The sequence below is a fragment of the Triticum aestivum genome, chromosome 7D (assembly GCF_018294505.1).
Source record: "Triticum aestivum cultivar Chinese Spring chromosome 7D, IWGSC CS RefSeq v2.1, whole genome shotgun sequence".
NCBI classification, from domain to species: domain Eukaryota; kingdom Viridiplantae; phylum Streptophyta; class Magnoliopsida; order Poales; family Poaceae; genus Triticum; species Triticum aestivum.
In genome coordinates this window covers 523,808,990-523,834,545 of record NC_057814.1, presented here as the reverse complement: position 1 = coordinate 523,834,545, position 25,556 = coordinate 523,808,990, and the positions used below count along the sequence as shown (strand labels likewise).

Genomic DNA, 25,556 nt, shown 5'->3' with positions numbered 1-25,556 from the left:
CAGCGTTGCACCCCAGACTGCCTAAAAATTGCTAAGTCATTGTGCAGAGCCTAAGAGCTAGGCGCTGCACTGTATAGTGTGGCGCCTAGCTCTCAGGCGCTGCACTAGTGGTTACACTAAAAAATGAAGCAACCACTAATGCAACGCCTAGAAGCTAGGCGCTACACTGTATAGTGTGGCGCCTAACTCTCAGGCGCTGCACACTGACTTAGTAATTTTCGGATCACACGGGTGCGACGCTGGCCAGGCGTGTAGCGCCTATCTGTGAGGCGTTGCACAGTGTAGTGTGGCGCCTTCGTATCGGGCGTCACACAAAAAGGTCAGCCACGTGAAATAGTTTCACGGACAGTTCTTTCTGTGATTTGATTTCGTCCATAGGTCAAATTTGTCAATTTTGCCTCTGTTGTTCCCCATTTTGCTCTTGGCAGTTGGTGCTCGAGGCGCAGCGATTTCTGGAGAGGGAAACGGAGAGGGAGACGCTATCGACAGTGAGTTGCCTGTTCTTCTCCCTTGTTCCTTTTTTTGTAGTGTCCATGCGTTTTTGTGTTTCTTGCTCACTGATTTAGCAGCATCTATCTAGGGTTTGCTCCTCAATGTCCCCAAATGTGGGTAGGGTTCATTTAGCACCATCCATCTTCTTTGTTTCTTGTTTGTTTGTCCATCGATTTAGGGTTCTTTGCCCGTCCAATCTCCCGAAATGTGGGGTAGGGTTCATCAGATGTTCCATCGTGGGTTGGGGGATTTGTTCCTCAAATGTATCGAGGGGGGATTCATGTCTAGTTGTTCAATTAGATGGTACGATTCCGTTCCTTTTTTTAGCAATAAGTTGATTTTCATCTAGTATTTTTCTGTCCAAATCGATCGGAGATCCATGGGGTTGGTAATTTTTGGGTCGCTAGGTTCGGCAGTGTGCAGCAGTGGTTTTTTTTCCAGTGGTTTTGTTTGTCAGTTACTTTGTATGTCTGAATATCAGTTACTAGTTACTAGTTTCGACAGTTTCGTCAGTGTTAGCATCTGTTTCAGACTAAATTCATTTTTGGTAGCTATGTCAGCCAGTTTAACTACTCAGCTGCTACATATGTCAGTGTCAGTGGTTATATGATATCTTTTTTTCAATGCTATCTATGTGAGTGTTTTTGTTCAGAATGCCCAAAAACGACTCATTAAGTTAGTTCCTCTCACTAAGTTGTCTGCAATTTCAATTCCTGTTTACTCTCATTTTTTTCTCTGGTTTTGTAAATCATGAAGTAAGCACTATGGTACAGTATGTTTATGCCGTTCTGCATTTTTTGTTTCCATTTAGTACAAGGAAAAGCGTAGTATCCACTTGTCTGCATCTACTACAAGGAAGTATAATTAGTGTTTTGTTCTCAAACTTTTAGTGCAAACAGCAATTTCTTAGCATCTCCAAACAGAGGTGAAAGATCTCTGATTTTTTTGTCTGCCCGTTGTTGCTTTTCTTGAGGGTGAGTAGCTTCCTGAATTACTGTAGGTGTAGTAGGAAGTTCGTTTCCTATAGTTTTTATGTTTCAGTATATGTGATCATTATTTTTTCACTGTAATTCATTGTTTCTATCATTCTTATTTCTTCAAGACTAAGTTCTGCTCACATGAGGATTTTGCTGCTTCAGTTTCAATAGTTTCATTGTTATGTGCCATTTTATTATTTCACAAAACAAAGTGCCATTTTATTCAGTTTCGTCAGTAGTTTCACTGTTAGGTGTCATTTTTTTTAGTTTCGTCAGTAGTTTCACTGTTAGGTGTCATTTTCAGTCATGTGCACATTTTCAGTGTGTCGTTTCTTCGTAGTTTTGTGAGAGTTTTTGGTCGTGTAGTTGATTTACTCATTTTGTGTTTTGGCAGATAGTCTCCAGTATTGAGTTTGATCAGATATTCATTCCTTTTTTTTCAGTCGTCCATTTGATTTACGACTAATCTAGTTTTGAACTGAAAACCCTGATACTCATTTTTAGGTGTTCCAATATGGCATTGCAGATAGTCTTTAGGACTTCTATATTTTGCCTTCTCTAAGTTTTCAGTTTTCTACTTTTTTGCTCTGTCGATATATCCCTGTGATGTTTTTCTTTTGTTGTGCTACTTCAGTTTTGCTTACTCTGAAAACATCTCCTTCTGATGATTATCCTGCTTTGTGCCAGCTTGTGTTCCTTATTTTTTTATTTGATGTGTAGGATGGTGTGCGCAATCTGCCATTCGCATTGTGAGAGTGACATTGAGCAGACTTTTCGCATTGTCATCCGTGATGACTACGAAGCTTTAGCGGTATTCTCTTTTTCTTTCTTTTTTCAATTGATTTTTTTGTGCTTTTCTCTTTTAGTAACATGAAAAGGATTTTCTATTTTTTGATATGTTTTTAATTTTTTTTTTGTTTTTTTTTTGTCAACAGAACATCCCATGCACTGCAAGGAATAGGTTTAACCAGATTTCTGGGTTGAACTTTAAGGCGGACGGTCGCAGGTACGTTGTTGATGTGTACAGGGGACACAAAACCACACTGATCGGAGGTGATGATTGGGCCAAGTTCAAGCATGACTTCGACGTGGGGCAGGGCAATGTAGTTGTTTTTGACATGACTGGACGAACAGCAAAGGCATATGTGGCTGGAGTCGAGGCTGAAGAACAGGGAGGAGCTGCTGAAGAAGTTGTTGCAGTTGATGAAGAGGAAGAGGTGGTCAATGATGATCACGGGCTTGAAGATGCACTAGCGTTTGTGAACACCAGGGGTTTTGTCTTTGAGGATGGTGAATACGCAATGATGGAGCTCATACTCACTATCCAACATTTATACATTGGCCCACCTTTTGTGCATCGTCTGACGCCCACGATCATTGCAGGCAAGCTGATGGTATATCTCTTTTCATTCTTTTATATACTGAACTTTTTTTGTTTATATGCTTTTTGTTTTTGCAATTTTAACTTTTTTTTCATATATTCCTTTTTTCTAACATTTCCCCTCCCCTTTTTTCCTTTTTTTTTTATGTGGACATCACTTAGAAAATCCCCAAGAAGGTAGCTCAACCACTGAACTTGGACACAGAAGGTGTTCTTGGCCTTTGCATGGGTGTGGGAGATGTTATGCAGGTTGCGTACCACACGGACCGTGACGGACGGATCGTTTTCAACCAAGCCTGGGGTGTTTTTGTAGCCCAGAACCACCTCCAAGTGAATGATGCTGTTGTGTTTAACTTTAGGGAGATCAATGAAGAACATATCAACCTAGTATGCGTTGTCAACGCTTTGAGGCCTGCAGAACCATAAGGATGGGGGTGATGGAGATTTTAGTGCCAGCATTTTTTAGTTTATTACCTCATGTCCAGAACCCTTTTTAATGGTGTGGCAGAAGCAAAATGTTTTTACCGGTGCGACAATGTGCTATCATTTTTTTTACTTTTCTTTGTTTTATGAGGTGGTTATTTAGAGATGAATTTGTCAAGTTCCTATGTTGTCCCACCATGACCTATGACCTGGGAAATGCAGGACTTTTGAACTTATTCCTAATGTTTTCCCTATAAGCGCTCTTTTTTTGTAGGTGGGAACAGCTTTTGATTTTTGACTGATTAGTTGTTGATTATTTTTTAACTGTCCATAGCACGATTTTTTTTTGCCGAAATCAGTTGATTAAGTGTTGGTTCTTGACCTGTAGTGAGATTTAATTTTTGCAGCTTTAGTTGTACTTTAGTATCTCCTAATAATGAGGCAGGTTTTTAGCTTATGTACTTCAATGATACATCACATTCTAACCTAATGGTTAGCCTTTTTTATCAAGTAAATTGTGTATTCTTTTGTTAACACTTCTGAAGACTATCATGTATTTTTTTTCCGCAATCGGCCCAGTTCCAAGTCGATCCCTACGGTCTTAGACTCGGCAGTGTTTGTTTTGGTCAAAGTTGAGAAAGGACGGCAGGATGACAATATGTTCCTAATAGTTGATATCATCGAAAAGTGATAGACAATTTTTTTAAAATAATTAGGCCCTTCACATGTTACTCCCCGCCCTCGACTTGCAACTCGAAGGGTTGCCTTTTTTGTTTTGTGTTCACCACAGTTACAACTCCACCCCCGAGTCGAAACTTGAGATGTTTTGTGTTTCACCGTAGTTGCAACTCCCACCCCGACTCGCTACTCAAAACGTTTTGTATACCCCCCGGTTGCAACTCCACCCGCTCAAGTCGCAACTCGAGTGGGTGTAGTTTTGTAGTTGCCCTAGTTGCAAGTTAACCCTCAAGCCGCAACTCGGGGGGTGGGGAGTGGTTGTCTGTTTGTTTGTTTTCTTTTTTTTTTGTTTCACGGTAGTTGCAATTAGGCCCTTGCCTCGCAACTAGGGGTGTATCCGTCGCCCCAGTTGCAAGTCCAACATCGACTCGCAACTCGGGGGACAAGGGTGTTTTTTGTTTTTGTTTTTGAAGCCACAGTTGTAACTCCACCCCTGACTCGCAACTTGAGGGTTGTAATTTTTTGTATTCACCCCAGTTGCAAGTCCACCGCCGACTCACAACTCAAGTCTTTTGTATTCGCCCCAGTTGCAAGTCCACTGCCGACTCGCAACTCAAGGCTTTTGTATTCACCCCAGTTCCATGTCTACAATAGACCCGCAACTTGCAACTGTGGGGGCTCCCATGCCACTTGCAAGTAGATTGTCGACTCGCAACTGGTCTGTTTTTTGTTTGAAGTTTTGTAATTGCCCTAGTTGCAATTCCACCATCGACTCGCAACTGTGGGCGCCCCCATGCCACTTGCAAGTAGACCATCGACTCGCAACTGCTCTGTTTTTTGTATGGTGACATTTAGGGCGCTTGGAAATTCTCTGGGACCTAGGTGGTTATCTATTGGTTGTGAGATGGGCTAAAAAATAGCATTCACGCTACGCATGCATACAGAAATAGTATATCGGAGTACTAATTAGCTACTAGAAATAAATGCAATGCGCCCTAAACCTTGTCTATTGTGGAAACGCACGCAAATTTAACTGTGCCTTCTAAACTGTGATGGAGGGAGTAGTTTTTTTAATGTCACCATTTTTTGGTCTTTTACTCATATCTTAAAAAAAAATCGCCGCCTACTTACTATTTTTTTTAGAGTGCGCCAGTGGCGTACCTTAGCTTTATAGAAGACCACCTACTTACTAGTTGAAAACCACAAACAAGTGGGGTTTGCCTCTGTCGGTGTACAAAAAGAGGGGTGCGTTTTTGTACCCCTACCTGGCGCGCCAAAGATGTCGGTGTGGAACGACACCTATGGGATCGCAAGAATCCCTACTACGGTTGCTGGGGCGCAGGGTTGCGAGGAGAGCAGGGCTAGTAGACAGCACAAGGATCGTTTACCTAGGTTCGGGCCGCGAGGATGCGTAAAACCCTAGTCCTTTGGTGGGTGTATTTCTGAGACTTCTTGAGCTCTCGAACTAGCTGTGGTCAGTGCGTGGTTCGAAAGAGCCGAATCCTTCTCCAGTATGCCATGGGCCTCCTTTTATAGTTGAAAGGGGCTGCCACAGTGACACACAGGAGGTGGAAAGGCGTACTGTGCTCTGAGCTTATCTCTCGTATTACAGGACAAGACGCATTTAATGTGTAGCTTAGGTGTCCCCTTGCTTTATTGGGGCCGGGGGCGAGGCCCGTCCCGTCCGTCGCCGCTCCTCCTCGCCTTGACACGCGCCTAGGCCAGTGAGGTGCGTGGTGCCATGTAGGCAGTCAGGCAGCTGAGGTGGCATGGTGGCGGAGCCTTCACGAAGATCTGCATGCCGCCACGCAGGCGCTCGATGAGTTGGCCTGGGAGCTGCGTGTTGCCACGCGGGTGCCTGCCCAGCTGGTTGGGCTGGCAGCCGCATGTGAACGGCGGTGGAAACTTGGTCGTCGGCGGGCCTGGCGGGGGCCCTGCTGGCGTCCTTGGTGAGGGCCTTGCCGGGTGGCCCGGCAAGGGTCTTGCCGTGGCGCGCTGTCGTCCTCGGCAAGGGCCTTGCCGGGGGTCTGGTGGCCTTCCTCGGTCATCGGCAAGATGAAGGGGTTCAGCACGCTCGCCGAAGCGCTGGTGAAGATGGCACGCAGCCGCTGGGTCGTGACGGAGCTCCTTCTAACATAGTTAGAAGTCGAAGCGCACCGCGATCCACGCAGCTGTCGCCGCCACCCACACCAGCGGAAGCTTTGGCGCGCGCGCAACTGCTCCTCGATTTCCCTCCTGCTGCTGAGAAGCTCGACGACTGGAGGGCCACCATCCGGAGTCTCGTCGCCGTCGCCAACAAAGACGATCCGCGACCAGCGGGGCCCTCGGGTCGGCGCCCCACCGAGCCACCACATGCTGGCGCTGGGAGTACCGAGGAAGCTGCGGCCACGGTGCACTCCCCTCCTCCTCGCCAGCCGCCGCGGGCGTCGGCCCGTCGCGATGACGCTTGTGATAACATCTCCATAGCGCCGTCGACCCGTGGACCCTCCGCGACCAGCGCCAGGTCCTTCGGGAACGAGCTCACGAAGACGCTCGAACCGCCGTCGAGCGTCGGCGCGAAACGCGCCGCCAGTCGGACAAGCGGGCAGGACCCGCTATGGACCACCCGGCACCGGGGGGCTCCGGCGGCCTACCTTACGAGGTGGGCTGCCCGACCTTTACCCATGAGCTGCGGCAATTCCAGTGGCCGTCCCACCGCATGTTCAAGCCCGACGTCGGCGAGAAGTACACTGGCAAAACCCATCCATCCGAGTTCCTCGGCATCTACACCATCGCGATGCAAGCTGCTGGGGCTCGCGACGACAAGGTGCTTGCCAACTATTTCCCGTTGGCGCTCAAGCCCAATGTGATGTCTTGGTTGATGCACTTGCCGGTGGATTCCATTTCTTCTTGGTCAGATCTGCGCCATGAGTTCGTTGGCGCCTTAGGAGGCCACCAGGCTCATGGCCAAGCCAGTGATCTGCACATCATTCCCCAGAAGGAAGGGGAGACCCTGCGCAAGTACATCCAGAGATTCAGCCGGGTGCAGTACAACATCCTCGACGTTCATCCCGCCGCTGTGATTAGTGCGTTCCACCAGAACATGCGCAATCGCAAGATGCGCGAAGAGCTGGCGATGACCAAAGTTAAGGACGTGGCCGAGCTCTACGTCCTGGCCGATAGGTGCGCCCGGACTGAAGAGGGAAGGAAGTAATTCGGCGAAGACGCCGGCGCGGAAACCGACTCTACCGATGAAGACGCCGCCACCCCGATGAAGAAGGGCCGGCGTCGCAACAGGAAACGCAAAGGCAAGGCCGTGCTTGCCGTTGAGGGATCTGACGATACCGGTGCCAGCAAGAAGGTCAGGGCAGACGCCCCCGACAAGGAGATTGCCGGGTGCGCCGCCTGCCGGGCCTTGGCGGCTACCGACAAGCCAGGAAGCTCCGGCAAGCAATACTCCAAGATCCACCGCGCCAAGGGCCACGACCTCCAGAATTGCCGACAAGTCGAGCTGCTTCACTACAAAAAAAATACACTTCCGTAATGATACGTGTTTGTCACAGTAGGTCGCGTTTTTTGTCATGCATGTACATCCATGACGATTTTATGATAGAATCAAGATAGTCATACCTGTGTTGTCGTAGAAGTGTTCCATGACATTACCAAAATTATCATCACGGAAGTGTGCACTTCCATGACGATAAATCGCGCGTCACAGAAGTGCTTTCGTCAAGGGTGACCGACACGTGGCATCCACCGTAACGGAACGCCGTTAAGCTATCGGGTCGGGTTTTGGATCCGATAACCCGTTAACAGCCCCGACCAATGGGGATTTTCCACATGTAAAATCATCATTGGCTGGAGGAAACACGTGTCGGCTCATCGTTGGGACAGATGTCATCCACTCATTGGACAGAAGGCGCCTATGATACGTCGACACGTGGCACGGCCCAACAGAGGCCCATTCCTGTGAAAAGGCCGGCCCATTTGACTTGGTCAAAAGGTGGCGGGCCGACCCATGGAAAACCTGTTAACGGCCTGTTCGCATATAGCCCATTTACAGCCCGCTAACCCAAGGCCCGTTACGCCCTATCCGAATTAGGCCCAGTAGCGTCAACTGGGCCAGCCAATATGATTCCAGCCCGTTTTCACTTCTGGCCCATGTATGGCCCATGACGTCTTTCGGCCCATATGAGGCCCTATGTAACTCTTGGCCTATTAACGGCCCGTGGTGAAACTGGCCCGTAACGAACAGTGTATCACTTTACACCCATTAACGGCCCGTGGTGAAACTGGCCTGTAATGAACAGTGTATCACTTTATACCCATTAACGGCCCGTTATTCCGTTGGGCCGTTTCCAGCCCATGTTATCTTTCGGCCTTCTCAGAGCCCATTTATTCTGGGGCTCATTTCCAGCATTCGTTTACTTATGGCCCGTTACTGTCATTTTCTGCTTGTGGGCCAAATTCAGCCCGTGGTTACAGTCGGCCCGTTTGTGGTCCGTTAATACGTTGGGCCGTTTTCATAGCGTCATCAAATACGGCCTATTAACAATGGCCCGTTATGGTCGGCCCATGAACGGATGATTCCAACTCTAGCCCGTTTACGGCCATAATGCGGCCTGTTATTGGCCCATGTTTGGCCAATCGATCATACGGCCCGTATAAGGCCCATTGATGATACGGCCCGTAGAAGGCCCATTGTTTCTACGGCCCGTAGAAGGCCCATTGTTTCTACGGCCCGTAGAAGGCCTACTGTTTCTACGGCCCGTAGAAGGCCCACTGTTTCTACGGCCCATAGGAGGCCCAGTGTCACTACAGTAAATATTAGCCCATGGTTATTGTGGCCTAGTTTAAAAAAGGGATAATTAGATTTATGCCCCTAGTTGTGTCCCACTCGTCTGTTTTACCCCTAATTCCCAAAAGTCACTGGTTCTGTCCAAGTCACTTTGCTCCTATTATGCTTTTGCCCTTTGACCGTTTGACCATCAGTTTGAAAACTTCATAACTAATTCATACTAAATCAGAAAAATGCAAATAAGATACCAAAATGTTCAGAAAAACATCACCTATATGTTAGTGTCATTTGCATTCATGAAAAAATTGTTGGAAAGTGCCCATCCGAGTTTTAGCTCTTATGCTACCACCATGAATAGTAAAATCTAAAAAAGTTCAAAAAAAATTTAAAAAAATTGGTGGCAAAGAATGACAAATGTTTTAAGTGCCTGCCAAGTTTCATCAGGGAATAACATTCGTGGGTGCCGCGGCAAAAAAAACTATCAACACTCCAAAATAGATTATTTTTTTGCCACGACTTCCACGAATGTCATTCCCTAATGAAACTTGGCAAGCACTTAGAACATTTGTTATTCTTCGCCACCATTTTTTTTATTTTTTTTGAATTTTTTTAGAGTTCACTATTCATGGTGGTATCAAAAGAGCTAAAACTCGGATGTGCACTTTCCAACACTTTTTTCATGAATGCAAATGACACTAACATATAGGTGATGTTTTTCTGAACATTTTGGTATCTTATTTGCATTTTTCTGATTCAGTATGAATTAGTTATGAAGTTTTCAAACTGACGGTCAAACGGTCAAAGGGCAAAAGCATAAGAGGAGCAAAGTGACTTGGACAGAACCGGTGACTTTTGGGAATTAGGGGTAAAACAGACAAGTGGGACACAACTAGGGGCATAAATCTAATTATCCCTTTAAAAAATAGGTTATTGCAGCCACTAGCAAACCGCGGAAAAAGAACTGCACTGACTACAAGCAAACAAATAAACAAGACAACAAGGAAATAAATAAGCAAGCAACTTATGCTAGGCTATCACGGCTATTACACATATTACATCCACTGGGCATCAAAGTTCGCCACCAGTGCAAATATAGGGAACAAAGCAGCATATAAACGCTGCAGCAAAACAAGTCCAGAACTGAAACCACTTCAGAAGAGTTCAAGAAACAATATCCTGGGTACCCATAATGCTGGCAAGATGCTTAGCAAGCTTATTAACTTTCTCTTGTTTGGCGCTTAAATCCTCCAGCGCTTGATGTTGCACAAGAAAGTACGCATCTGAATTCTGCAGGGACTTCCTCAGTCCTTCGGCTTCTTGCCGCAGCACAGCTGACTGATGCCTTTCAGCTTGTAGCTGAGACTGAAGAAGCCGAAGTGATTCAGGCAGCGAGTTCGAAGAGCTTGTGCCAGCGGTACTGGCCAGTAACTCGAACACTACATCAACGCAGGACTGTGGGGTTTTCTCACTGTCTACAAGATCATTTTTATCACCTTTCTTGGAGACCAACAGGGTTGTCTCACTATCTTGAACCTTATCTGCATTACTTTCTCTACCATTGCATAGTGGGGTGCTCTTCTCCAATATTCTGTTTGCATACTACAAGAGAAACAAGCAGACACATCACATGTTTAGCTTGTAGTATACGAAACTCATTTTGGTAAACCGGTTCAGTAGTAAGGTGGACAGGATAGCAGCATGAAACAAACATATATCTATGTACTATGGTCACTGTATTGTCCATATCACTCTAGTTTATGTTCCCTAATCAAGATAGAGACACAGTTCAACTCATATATTTTTAAGACACAGTAGCATAGACAGAATATAAGTGTGAGAAACTTCACAGCATTGGCAGCACTTGTAATGTGCATCACATGAGAACATAACTGTTTATACAACTTAAACTGAAATCAACATAGAGCAAGAAGTTAGAACAGCAATCCAGTTAAAGAAATAGGTTTAAAACATACTTGTTGCGCCATTGGAGTTTCAATTGGATCTTTCAAATTCGAAAGTAGTTGGTATGAGTAAATACAGTGATGCAACAGCAAAGGAGTATGGACCATAGCTACGGAATCTGACCTGAGAACAGTTGCTCTTCTGCTTTAAACGTGGAGCTTGGGTTAGCTGTGGTGGTCTTCGTGCTTTGGGCACTGCAGTAGCTTTACAAACTGCTCGTGTGGGGGTACTCTGTGGTGGACATGGTGCTTTGTCAACTATAAGTGGGTTACTATCCGCTGGGGTTGCGGTTAGATGGTTTGTAGCTGGTTCTCTGCCCAACGGTGTAAGTGTGCAATCTGGAAGAGTCTCGATTATGTGTGGTGGGGCTAGTTTGTGGGCCAGTACAACCATGGTTCTATCTGCATCGACGGGTAGCACTTTCTTTTGTGAAGAACGGGGTTTTGCTTCCTTAGATACTGCCATCACCCCCTCCAATTCAAATGGCTGATAAACAAGAAAGAAATTGAACGTACAGACATTGTATGATAGACAGATGTGGTAATTCACATATATGTTGTCTAACCAAACAGGACAGCATGACCCAATTTCACATATATGATGCCTAACTAAACAGGATAGCATGACACAGTTTCAGATATATGATGGATAACTTAACAGGATATAATGGCATAATTCAACATATGATGAGTACCTAAACAGGATGACATGACAAAACTATATGATGTCTTTCTAAAATAGGTTGGGATGAAATAATTCACATACATGTTGTCTAAGTATACAGGATGGCATGATATAATTGACATAATTGATTCATATACTAAGCAGCTGGCACTCGCATGTATGATCTCTAAACTAAGCAGATAGAATTCAATATTGTGCATATGATGTCTAAACTAAGCAATGCAAGACACCATATGCATCATATGAGAAATATAAACATTGCAACTTAGAGCATACACCTCAGGTGGGATATAGGACTGGTCATCTGTCTATGAATCCTCCTCTGAGGAGCTCCCTGTAACCATCGAGATATATGCTTCAACAGGTACCATTGCCTGCTCTGAAGACCTTGTTTTCACTCTAGATTTTTCCATAACCGGCTCAAATGGCTGATACACATGAAGAGTAGTTCAATATACACAGATTGTCGACAAATGGAATACGTAATGAAAAAAAGATGGCATGAGATAATTCACATATATGATGCCTGGCTCCATGGCGGTGCATCATTCACATATATGATAACTGGCTGAAAAACATGGCATTGCATAATTCACATATCTGATATAGAAAGCAAACAGGAGGCATTCACACAAAGCATGTCTAATCTAAGCAGATGGCATGGCAATGCAAGACACCATATGCATGATATGAGCAATATAACCCAGCCAAGTTAGAGCATGCACCTCGGGGGGGAATACGACTGGTCATCTCTCTCTGAATCCTCCTCTGAGGAGCTATCTGTAACCAGCAAGAAATCTGCATCGACAGGTAGCACTGACTGCTCAGAAGACCTTGTTTTCACTCCAGATTTTCCCATGACCGACTCAAATGGCTGATGCACAGGAAGAGTAGATGAATGTATAAACATTGTTGACAAATGGAATACATTATGGAAAAAAATATGGCACAATACAATTCACATATATGATGACTGGCTAAACAGGATGGCATTGCATGATTCACGTATATGATGCCTGGCTAAAGAAGATGGCATTGCATAATTCCCATATACTCCCTCCATTCCTAAATATTTGTCTTTTTAGAGATTTCAAATGGACTACCACATACGGATGTATGTAGACATATTTTAGAGTGTAGATTCACTCATTTTGTTCCGTATGTAGTCACTTGTTGAAATCTCTAAAAAGACAAATATTTAGGAATGGTGGGAGTATGATATAGAAACCAAACAGGTGGCATTCACACAAAGCAAATCTAAAATAAGCTGATGACATATAAGATGTATAATGTAAGCAATGCAAGGCGCCATATGCATGATATGACCAACATCAGCATGCCAGGTTAGAGCAAACACCTCAGGTGGTAAACAGGCGTGGTCGGCTCCTTCTGAATCTCCATCTGAATAGTTATCTTCCTCTGGAATACAATCTGGAAATGCAGGAGGGGGGGCACTTCGCCCACCATGGAGCAGCGTTTGCATGACATTATATTCGCACACAACGGTCTTCTCTTTTTCTCTACATGTTCAGTACGATTGTGTACAATATCTGACATGCATAATAAAAAAAATAGTTAGATTTTGTAAGGCCTAAGGGGTGCATGCAAAAATCAAGACTGATGGTAGAAAACGAGTGGATGGATCCAAAACTAATGATAGCAGGTAGATTATAGCTTCAGTTTAAAAAGATAGACAATGGATCATCTATTGTTTGTTGCCCACCCAACTTGAGCCACATAGAAGACCCTAGATGAACCAGATAGTAGACATATACTATTTGTTGCTGGCTCGATATGAGACCCATGGGCAATTCAAAACTCAAGATTGAATGATAAAGTAGCAGGTAATAATAACCGATGTATAACGTAAGCAAACACGAAAGACTGCGACCTCTCTTCCGAAACTGTGTAGTCCTCAGGTTCATCTGCTCAGTCGATGATGGTAATGCAGTTGGCGTGGCTGCCGGCAATGGGGAAGATGATCTGAGGCGGCGAAAGGAAGTCTGCAGGGGGGATCTCTGCTGTAGTGAACGCTTCTGTCGATGGTGCACCTCAGGTGGGGTGGATGACGGCACGGCAGGAGCAGGACATAACACACAGAGTTTTCTTTCACGCCTATCTGAAAATGAAGTAAATCTGTAAGGGCTCCTTAGAATTGGAGGATTCTATAAACGCAGGGACATGAAAAACACAGGAATAGGATAGGAATGCATGTGCAAAACAGAGCATTTGGAAACATAGGATTTCAGTCAACCTGGGTGTTTGGCTCACATGAATTGGAAGAACAGAGGAATGGAGAAACAAAGTGATGCGACGAGTGTACAACCTCTTTGGCATAGCCTTGTGGACCTCAGCATCATTGGGTTGGACATGGAGGATGGTGATGATGCTGGTGTGACTGTCGGAGACGGGGAAGAAGATCTGAGGCCTCTGGAAACGGCGCCGAGGGTACTGCTCCGCTGTGATGGACGGCTCCATCGTTGGAGCAGCTCCGCTAAGGTGTACGGAGACGAGGCTGAAGCATGACAAGACAGACAACGTTAATCTGAAGTGGGACCCTAATATCATCTGCAATAGATGATGAAAAATACATCACCAAAAAGTGCTAGATGTAAAACGCATCAGCCGCGCCACGGCCGCTCCGACAGATGCTGTAAGTACTGTTCACTCTGAACTTAACTGAAGAAAATGAACTTCGCAGTCGAAACTGAATTTTACTGTCGAAACTGATTGAACTTGTAACAGAGCATTGCAATAGATGTTTAGGGCGTTCGAGCGCAAGTAGCAGAGAAGCGGTGACCTAAATCAGCAGACGCTCGAGCAGGGAACGCACTAGCAGAGAGCAAGTCATGCAGTAGCACCATGAGCGAGTGCTAAAGCAGCAACTCCTGTAGCTGCTGGAGGTCGTGCAGCAGCAGCAGCGCAAGCGAGAACAAGAGCAGAGCAGCAGCACGAACGAAAGCAGGAGCAGTGCAGCAGCGCGACCGACAGCAAGAACAGAGCCGCAGCGCGAGCGAGAGCCGGAGCAGCTGCAGCTAGTGCCGTTGTGGAAGTCGCCGCCGAGGAAGCAACGACATGGGGAGAGACGCCGTGGATGATATGGCCGGCGACGGCGCCGTCGATGGAGACGCGCCATGTCTGCTCGGTATCGAGCACCGGTAGCCCCGTGAGATCGAATAAAAGATAAAATGCAGCGGTGAGTGCAGAACCTCCTTGGTGGCGCCGAGTTGGCCTTGGCTTCATCGGAGGAATTGGTGAGGGTGCCGCGGTTCCGGTGGGGCAGGTCAAGACGGCGCTGTGGGGATTGAGGTGGCGCGATAGACGAGGCGAACATCAGGGCAGCTCCTTGGAGGTGGAGGACGGGGCGGCTGATCCGGCGGGACGACGAGATCGACAACGGATCCTCATCCGGTGCAGTGGATGAGGGACGGCGAGCTGTTGCGGTGGACGACGTAGTCGGGGAAGAGTCTCCGGCTAGGCGGCGGTCGGGAGGCCGACGGAGGAGCGTGGGGTTTCGCGGGTTTTGGTGGCCTCGGTGTACGAATGGGGGGGCGAAGGGGGAGGGGGAGCCAAGCTTAGGGACGCGCTTGTCCGAAATGTAGGGTAAGTTACCAGCGTACCCCCACCGGTTTTGACACCGCGACGTGGAGCTTCATTTCCGGCTGAGGGGTAGAAGGGGGATTTCGCGTGTCTGGGCTGCGGGAGCGATTTCGGATGAGGAGGGAGTTCTCGCGCGCGTCCAACTTTTGGGATAACAAGGCGCGGCGCGGGTTGAAGAAGCGGGAGTTTCAAAGCAGGTGAGACAAAAGATACTCGAGCTTGAAAATTTCGGGATAACAAGGTGCGGATTCCTTGTTCGGCAGAACAAACTTAACGTGTAAAAAAACAATTCATACAAGACACAGGAGAGTCATGTCCCCTTTTACTATATTGCTATAGATGCCATTGAAAAAACTACAAGAAAAATGTAAAAAAAATCGGGAGAACAAGATTACCCTGCACAGTACCAAATCGATTCGCACTTCCCTCAACAACAACAAAAAACAAATCAATTCCCACCAAAGAAAGAGCAATGTCCCTTTTTATATGATTACAGATGCCATGATCTCGAATTTGTATTTTTGAATCCACGTTACGTTGAATTCGAATATATCGTTAGGTGACCTTGTGGATTATAATTGATGTAGTCGTACATTTTGATCTTCCATCATATATGAACATTTTACTCCACCATGTGAACATATATATTGTCGTCTACCATATGGACTAAATTTGAATCAATTTTCCTTATTTGAATACGATTGTTGTCAAGTTATACAATAATTTAAATATTATCTTGATAACAAAAAACATACATATAGCAGTAATCATATTTCACTATGAACTACATGTACCATACGCTCTCCAATTCAAATATTTGTATCCATTTTATGTTGAATTCAAATCATAGTACATTATTGGTCTAGGTAGCGAGATGTTTGGGATAATCTAAACCCTGTTTTCATACGTATAATTTTGGCTGAATTGGGACAAGTTTTGGTATAAGCCTCTTGCAAAACCGGAGATTCTCTCAACAAGCCTCGTGGTTCCGAGAGGGAACGTGTCACCTTTGTGTGCGAAACGATATACGCTGTCTCCCCGCTGATTTTATTTACAGAGGCAACATAGAACTATATGAGTGCCCTGTTAAATTTTGGAATTATTTCGGGTTCATTTGGCCTTTTTATACACTAATTGAGTTTCTGGACTTTTAATGTGCATAATCTAAATATGAATTGCATGCACATGCTCCGGTGCACCAAAGTGGGTTGAAAAATCACATGTGTGTCCATGGTTGAATTTCTAGGTCCCATGGAAGAAATGAGAATGAAATTCAAACATCTGGGCGTCATGACTCGGCCGAGAACATCGAGAAACTTTGATTTTAAATTCATGTAAATCCAAAACTCACCTGGAAATCATGAAACTTGGCATGGTGTCATGTCATGGCACTAACATGTTGTGGTAAAAAATTGGGCCGATTTGGAAGCTCGTGGTTCTAAGAGGGAACGTGCCACCTTTGAGTGTGAAACGATATACGCTGCCCCCCCTTGAGTTTCTTAATAAAGGCAACATAGAACTGCATTAGTGCCCTGTTAAATTTTGGAATTATTCCGGGTTCGTTTGTCATTTTTCATACATTAATTGAGTTTCTGGTCATTTAATGTGCATAAGTCAAATTTGAACTACAAGCACATGCTCTCGTGCACCAAAGTTGGTTGAAAAATCACATTTGTGTCCTCGGGTGAATTTCTAGGTCCCATGCAAGAAATGAGAATAAAATTAAAACATCTGGGCATCGTGGCTCGGCCGAGAGCATTGAGAAACTTGGTTTTAAAATTCTTGTAAATCCAAAACACGTCTGAAAATCATGAAACTTGGCATGGATGTCATGTCATGGTACTACCATGTTGTGGTAAAAAATTGGCCGAATAGGAACAGATTTTGGTATAAGCTTCTTGCAAACCGAAGCTTCTCTCAAGAAGGCTCGTGGTTCTGAGAGGGAACGTGCCATCTTTGAGTGTGAAACGATATACGTTGTCCCCCTTGAGTTTATTTACAAAGGCAACATAGAACTACATGAGTGCCCTGTTAAATTTTGGAATTATTCCGGCTTCGTTTGGCCTTATTTACACATTAATTGAGTTTTTGGTCATTTAATGTGCATAATTCAAATTTGAACTACAAGCACATGCTCCCGTGCACCAAAGTTGGTTGAAAAATCACATTTGTGTCCTCGGGTGAATTTCTACTCCCTCCTTCCATCTATATAGGTCCTAATGCGTTTTTCGAGGCTAACTTTGACCAAACGTTAGAGCAATAATATATGACATGCAACTTACACAAAGCATACCTTCCAATTTGTATGTCAAAGGAGCTTTTTCATAGTATACATCTCATGTGCTATTAATCTTGTCAATAGTGAAAGGCTGTCTTGAAAAACACATTAGGCCCTATATAGATGGAAGGAGGGAGTAGGTCCCATGCAAAAAATGAGAATAAAATTCAAACATCTGGTCATCATGGCTCGGTCGAGAACATTGAGAAACTTGGTTTTAAAATCATGAAACTTGGCATGGTGTCATGTCATGGTAGTACCATGCCGTGGTAAAAAAAATTGGCCGAATAGGAACAAATTTTGGTATAAGCTTCTTGCAAATCGGAGCTTCTCTCAAGAAGGCTCGTGGTTCTGGGAGGGAACGTGTCACCTTTGTGTGCATAATTCAAATTTGAAATACAAGCACATGTTCCAGTGCACCAAAGTTGGTTGAAAAATCACATGTGTGTCCTCGGGTAAATTTCTAGGTTCCATGCAAGAAATGGGAATGAAATTCAAAATTCTGGGTGTCGTGGCTGGGTTGTAAACATTGAGAAACTTAGTTTTTTAATTCCTGTAAATCCAAAACACGCATGAAAATAATGAAACTTGGCTTGGTGCCATGACATGGCACCAACATGCTGTGGTAAATTTGCAGTCCGATTTGCGAAGGCGCACACATTAACAATCAACAAAGTCATTTTGGAACAAGTGTTGTCACGTTACAATCGGAAACACAAGTATTATTGAAACCATGGGCGTTCTACTTACTAGTACCATTTACGTGCCACCACGCGTCCCCATTTTTTATTAGCTAGGAGGCACCGTGCAGGGTAGCTATTTGAGTACGAGAGGCGTGCGATCAGACCCCTGCGCGTGCTTATCGGGAGGAAAGCCCTTTGACCTCCATCTGTCGTCCACCTCTCTCCCAAGGTCTCCATTAATGGCGCCCGAGCCTCTGTTTAATGGCGTGGCTATGTCTCACTCGACTGAGATTTAAGAGAGAAAAAAGAAAATCTGAAAGCACGGATCTTGATGTAAGATCCGACGGACCTATATAGCATCTACTGCGACTTATAGCAAGACTGATGAATATATAAGGACGATTAATTTTTTTTGATCAAAGAAGGGCTTGCCCCTTCCGATTTTCATTACTGAAAACCACCACAATTCACAAGAAGTTCAGCACAACTCGTTGAGAAACCACAATTCAAGGGGTGGAGGCACAAGGGGCAGTGGAGCACGGTGAGGTCCATCGAGACCTTAGAGAGCTCCATCGTCGGGTCCTGTTCGGTCTGCATGATCTCGCCCTCCTCGTGCACAACCATCTCTCGACTTGGGCCGGAGTATTACAAAGCTTTACCGTCACATATTTTATACTACTTCAAGGTGCATTAAATCAACACATGCAAGTATCAAAAGGAGAGTCACAGCATGCATGCATGCGTTGTAATTAATGCATCGGTAAACGCAAATTATTGAAATATATCGAGTGCAATGCTTTGATGTGTCACGTCAACTCGTACATCAACGAGAAGTTTGATTATCCTCTCCCTCGCGGACTTAACTGCACCTACCTTTGGCTGTATGGCAGGTTGGCCACACACCTGTCGGGCCCACCTGTCATACACGCAAAGGCAGGAGCGTCCCTCCCTCGCCCATGAGCGTGGTGGCTGGCAAGACTAGGAGAAGCTTTCGCTACACGCTCTCCCTCCCGCACGCGGTGGACATGCAGCAGTTCAATCGGTGTCAGATGGCCAGAAGCGTACTGTAGTACTCCTCCAATGCAGTAGTACTCCATCATTGTTCAACTTCCCGAAGAGGCGAAGAGCCAAGCGCAGCCCGGATGCTCGTGTGGCAGTTTCATGTGTAGAGTAGTCTAGGATAGCGTGTACCGTGCATGTAAGCTTAAAATTGTTGGGGTCGGCTCCATGCTATGTGGCCGTCTCGAAGTTTTTTAAAAAAATTAAAATAGTCTTCTGGCCCTACCTGACACCCTGGTGATTGTAGTTTGCACGCTCATCTGGTCAAGACAGGAATATATATTTTAATTTGTTTTTTTTTCAAAAAGGGGGGACTCACCGGCCTTTGCATCAGAACGATGCATACGGCCACATATATTTTAATTTGTGGTGGGTAAATGTTAGAGGTTGCAGCAAATATATTGTACACTGCGGGTCTTTCAGCCAAGTTTAGAGGCAAGCATGTGGGGCCAGTGCTATGATGTGTCGCGTCAACTCGTACAACGAGGAGAAGCTTGATTTTACTACACGCCTTCTCACTCACCCATGCGCGCGGTTGCTCGCAAACGAGGACAGGCTTTTGCTTTAGTAGTACTTCTACAACAAGCTATCCGTCCCGCTCGCGGTGGGCGGACATGCAGCAGTGGATTCGACATTGTAGAAGCAGCAGTAGTAACATCATTGTTCGTCTTCTCGAAGAGGCGAAGAGCCAAGCGCAAACCGAACGTTGCAGTTGCGAACATTGGAGCACGCATATAACCAGGCTCTTGCATGAGACAAAATTGTTATGTGAGCCCACTATTGTACTAGTACGTACAACTACTTGCTAGTATAGCCCTGTAAACCAGAAAGGAGTATTTGCCCTTCTAGAGATTTCAACAAGTGACTAGACTACACCGAGACGGAGTACATATGGAGCAAAATGAGTGAATCTGCACCGTAAATAAATACGTACTAGTTCTATCGTTTTCCTCTCCGAGGTGCACAATATTGAGTATACTGACTAGTCTCTTTTTGACACGCATTTATGTTTTTTTTACACAGTACAGACGCAAGCGCTCATATACACGCGCATACACTCACCCCTATGAATGCACACACACACGGCACTATCATCTTGAAATTTACGAAGTCACCATAGGCACCTCGTCGTCAACGGGTCCATAGGTGCTTGAATGCCAAGGAGGGAGAGGGTAGCGGTTCCCGAGACGTTGAACGGTCAATGATGCATCCTCAACTACATGCAGAGGGAATTAATTGGAGAAGCAGAATAGAGCCAACACGATGTGAATGCAACACAGTTTGGACTCTCATATAATAAAGGCGCCCCACCACTCCAATCCATCTACTCCCAAGTCTCTGCGCAACACTGCTCACTCCAATCCAAGACCAAGTGACCAGAAGCCACAAGCACCTATGGAGGCGATGGACGCGAGCGGCAGTCGGCTGTGCCAAATCATCCAAGGCGCCGGCCTGCGGCCCTGCACTGCACAGCGTTTCCAGATGGTGCTGGAGACCACAGGCATCGTAGCCCTCGCCGACGCCGGCTTCGCCTCTCGCATGGACGGCATGATGGTCAACTCCATCCGCAAGTTCACCACCGTCAAGAAGCGCGCGGACGACCTTGCCGTACTACTCCAGCCCACGCGCCCAGGCTCCTCATTGCCTGCCACCCTCATCGGCCTCCATGGTGACGAACTCTTTCAAGCCCTGGTGGCCCTGCAGGTGCCGGAGGTCGCGACGAAGAATGTGCACCTCGAGGCCGCGCTCGCCGCGTAGTGCCTCGCCATGCAAGAAACCGTCGACCTGCACATCCACGTCTACGCCTCGACGGTGTAGAGTGCCCTGAGGTTGAGCACACAGATGATCTACGTACATTCAAATATGATCAACCGTGCGACAACAGTTCCAAATCGAGAGGGAAAGGCGAAGAGTCGATGGACGGTTGCCAGTTTGCCATGGTACGCGAAGAGGCGCCCCGGCCTACACGTCCTTTCGAAAATTGTACAAAAGGACTCGTCGTCTTCTTACTGCACCTGCGTTTGGGTGTATGACACGTGGGTCCAACGGGTGGCTGGCCAACCTGTCATACAGCCAAAGGCAGGTGAAGTAGAGGGGCGAGGAGTAGATGGCCAACATGCACGTGAATTCAACGCAGTCTGCACTTCTCATATAAAGGCTCCCGCCAGTCCAATCTACGAAATCCTACGCACCTACGCACCTAAGGACAAGAGTGATCACTCCAATCGCAAGATCAGTTGACTAGAAGCTAGACCCATGGAGGCGATGAGCGCGAGCATCAGCCGGCTGTGCCAGATGGTCCATGACGCCGGCCTGCATCCTGGCACCAAGGAATGTCTCCAGGTAGTGCTTGAGGCCGCCAGGGCGAGGGGCCGCTTGGACGACAGCTTCGTCTCCTTGTTCGACGAGGTCCTCGTCGGCTTCCTCGACAAGTTCACCGTCGTCAAGAAGCTCGCGGACGACCTTGACGTACGCCTCCAGCCCACGCGCCCAGGCTCTGCGATGCCTGCCACCCTCAACAGCCTCTATGGTGACAACCTCTTCGACGCACTGGTGGCCCTGCGACTGCCCGCCGTCGCGCCGGAGAATGTCCACCTCGAGGTCGCGCTCGCCGCGCAGCGCCTGACGCAGCAAGACACCATCGACATAATCACCCACGTCTACGTGCAAATCGTCCACAAGGACTACTGCATGCAAGAGGAGGACGATAGGACGCTGGCCTTCTTGGACCGCAAGGCAACCTTGGACGGCATTGTTTAGAAGCATGTTGAGCTTGCCGCCAACGCCGCTGCTCCTCACACGTCGGTTGGTGACCCGGTGCACTAGGGCGTGAGGATGACGTTGATGGATCTGTATGTATCTTTATCTTTCCGTCAAATCCATGTAGTAGTATATCGTACTACTAGTAATTATCTTACCTTTCACATCAACTTCATAATTTTCCTACGTACTCCATGCATGAACCGTGCCAGAACCAAACTTCTCCTTACTCTAGGGAAAATCGTTATTTATATCTATCGGTCGCCCCATGGAGCAGAACCAAATTTTACAAGTTACAAGTTCAAAAGGAAAAGCCTGCCGTGTTCGCGTCGCACCCCCACACGGTTTGTCCGGCACGCCGCTCAAGGGGGAATGTGTGTTGTGTTGCATTTTCACTTACAAGTGGGACCGCAGTTGAGCAAACCGACTATCGGCAAACCCCCACCCCGCCCACCGCGCGATGGCTGAGAAAACAGGAGGGAGAAGAGATGGCTGTAGCTAGCACGGACTCCAAGAAAATTGGTGTCGGATGGGACTCATGTGGGTGGCCTGTGCCGTACTGCTAGACATGAATGCTAGTTATGGCCCATGCCACCCCACTATATCGAGGTGCTGGTTACTCCATTATATCGAGTACGTAGAACAAATTTCCTGGAGTCCGTGCTCAGCCCTCCTCTATCTCTCTTCTCATCCAGCCAACAGACGCGCGGAGCCCATCGTCTGTTTGCTCATATGCGGTCCCACATGTCAGTGAAAACGCAAGAGGACCCACTGAACCTGCACATCTTTCACCTCGACGTGCTGGTGATGAAAAACAAATCCAATAAAGATCTTCGGTGGCCGCTTTTGGAGTTACTCAAGAGTAGTAAGATTCTATTTACAGTTTAACCCAAGATGCACATCACGTGGCTTCACCTACCACTCTATTTTCTTGCATGACACGACCTGGATGCTGGATGTCCCACGTGTCGGCAAAAGGAGGAAGAACTCGACCAAATCTTCGGTTGTGCTCTCGGATTAGACTAGTTGTGCTAACTTAAAATTTTATTGTGTAGAATGGATGCAAGTTTTGGTATTGGGAAGAAGAGTACAATGATATATTGATAGAGCACAATTTAGTAGATGTTCTAGCACTTTTAGCTAGCATAGAGGCTAGAGATGAGACTAGTGCACTTGTTGATAGAATAGAGGCTAGACACGTCTACTTCTTTACACTCGAAGAAGAAAGAAGCACGCAAGATCGAGCCTCCGCAGATCAACAATGAATGCATTGAGAAGGCACTAATCCAACTTACAGGAGCAGTTATGGAAGTTGGATATGTTCTAAAATGTATTCTTGTGGTTCTTGTTTTCTTTGGTCTTGCTTTTCTAGTCAAAATTTTGGTGATGTATTTCCATGTACCAAAAAATCAATGATGAAAAAAAGATATGTGAATAGTGCACGTACTCAATGACAGAGCACGGGATGGTAGTCGTGGACATGGTTGGCCCTTTTTGAAGAGAGTACTAATAAATAACTTTGATGTGTCCCGTCAACTCGCAGAACGACGAGAAGCTTGCTTACTACGCCTTCTCCCTCGCCAACGCGTGCGCGGTGGCTCGCAGCACGAGCAGAAACTTCTGCTTACAAGCGATGGACGTGCAGCAGATCATTTGGTGTCAGATTGCCAGAAGTACTACTGTAGTACCATCATTATTGTTCGACTTCCGGAAGAGGAGAAGAGCCAAGCGCAAGGTCACCTACTAACCTAGTACAGTACTACTATAGCCAAAGCTGGTCCACCTTTTTAGAGCATGGTTAATAAATATAGGCGGCTCTTGCAGCAGCACATCATTTAGAGCAAGTACTCTCTTCATAGGAACAAAGGAAGTGAAACAAAAGTTGGAGTGGATGCTAGATTGCCAATTAAAAGATGATTACATAGGAAAAAAATCCTATAGCATTCTATCCTATGAATCAAACGACCAATGTAGGAAAATTATGAGGGGGGTCTCTCCAACAGTGTTCCTGGCTCGCACCTAACATCACGGTGGTCGAACTTCGAGTCATTCATCTGGTACACGTGGCATCTCAGATCTGGACACAAGGTGACGCGACCTCTCACTTCCTCCGCCATTTGAAGTGGCGCGCCGGTGGAGGACTAGCATACTCCAATATTAGGTTGGCTCTATGTGATGTGGCAACTTCATATACTAAACGGATGCTGGCTATACTACTACGGTACTCACACTCCAAGAAGTGACTTGAAAACCATTCATAAATTGAGTCTATGACATGCATTCGCAACTGAAATGTACCATTCATTAAATACAACAAGTCATCAACACACAACGACAACGAGGATACATGTTGGATTATAGATTATTTCCAACAAAACATTCTAGCAAATACTAAAGTTTTCATCACACAACAAATAACAAGCAATGAAATGAACTTAAACTCAACCAATCCTCGGCGTTGGAAACACTTGCTTTGAACCATAGGTGCTCTGGGAAGGGCCAGCTATTGTCAATAGTGAGAGCAACGCAGGACTGATCATCCAGGCTGAAGCGGCATATATTAGGACCAGGGTAGGGAACCACCGAAATGTCCGAGGTATAGATACAGTTGCTTCTCATAAATGGTAGTAACGTTGTGTCAACAGCAGCTGGATCGCCTTTCACCATCATTGGATAGTTTGGTCCAAGGAAGAGCGAGTTTGTTCCAAGAATATCAATACTGAACCAGGGAGAAGGTGTTGGCGCTAGCACACTAGTATCCGTCCTGAATACCATGCAGTGGGTGTTGGAATAGGTCAGGAGAGGGCGACCATGGGAGACAACACCTGCTTCCTCAGTAGTAACAGTCTGAGTGCACTGTATACAAACAAGAAGAGGTGATCCATCGGAATTAGTTGCCAGGCGCCACTGAGTATATAAGTTTTGCTCCTCCTCATGCTCGTGATCATCACCATCGTCATCTCCCCCTTGCTTATAAATTTTTTCAAGTATAGGTGGTGGAATGTTCACAGGACCTTGGAAACACAAGAAGAAGGTTAATTAGTAAAGGGAAACTTGCTAACCCGCATGCATGTGGATGAAACAATTATAATTACAGTGGAAGACAAATGTACCGAAACTACAAGGATCCCATGCAAAAATAGTGCCACGAGTGGTGGCAGCAAACACAAGATCCTCGTATTCAATTGCATCACAGTACACATCCGTGTATAGAAACTGATTTTTGAGCAATATCCATCCAGTCGAACCACGAAGGACGGCAACAAGCTTGTCGAAGATAGCAACAACTTGATAGTTCTTGTAATTCCAAGAGCAGTTGGGAACTCGACAAATTGCTATCTTCAGTAGACGACAGTCACCACGATCGTATTTGAACGTACGTAGATCATCTATGTGCTCAACCTCAGGGCACTCGGAGATTTTTGGAAGTGGAATCCGCTGACGAGTGTACACATTCACAAGTTCCCACTCGCAATTGTACCCAATATAAACAACCCAATCTCCATTTGTGCCAGCCCAGGACTTACCCTTAAGCGATGGCATCTTGACATCACACGTATCATTATCAAGCGGCATCAACTTGCACAAGGCGAGGCCTCTGTCGTCCGCGCCCATGCGAACAGGCTTATAGCGAAGAAGATAAGGGAGATCAAACCGCTCCTGGACCCTTGGGTTCCTTGTAATGATGTTATTAGTTGAGTCGAGAATGGGCTTGAACGAACCTGCCATGCTAGCCGAGGTGATGACGTCGCACCGATCAATGAGTTCCCCCACCGCGTCATCTTTCAGATCGGGGCAAGAA

General features: G+C 46.2%; 1 protein-coding gene across 1 annotated transcript; it reads left to right on the top strand.

Moving 5' to 3' along the window:
* The first annotated feature begins 352 nt into the window (after positions 1-352).
* LOC123165748 (uncharacterized) lies at positions 353-3,573 on the top strand. Its single transcript, XM_044583467.1, has 4 exons — positions 353-488; positions 2,190-2,280; positions 2,405-2,863; positions 3,013-3,573. Exons 2-4 carry the CDS (start codon positions 2,191-2,193, stop codon positions 3,274-3,276), a joined length of 813 nt encoding a protein of 270 aa, XP_044439402.1. The 5' UTR covers positions 353-488; position 2,190; the 3' UTR covers positions 3,277-3,573.
* Positions 3,574-25,556: the final 21,983 nt, after the last annotated feature.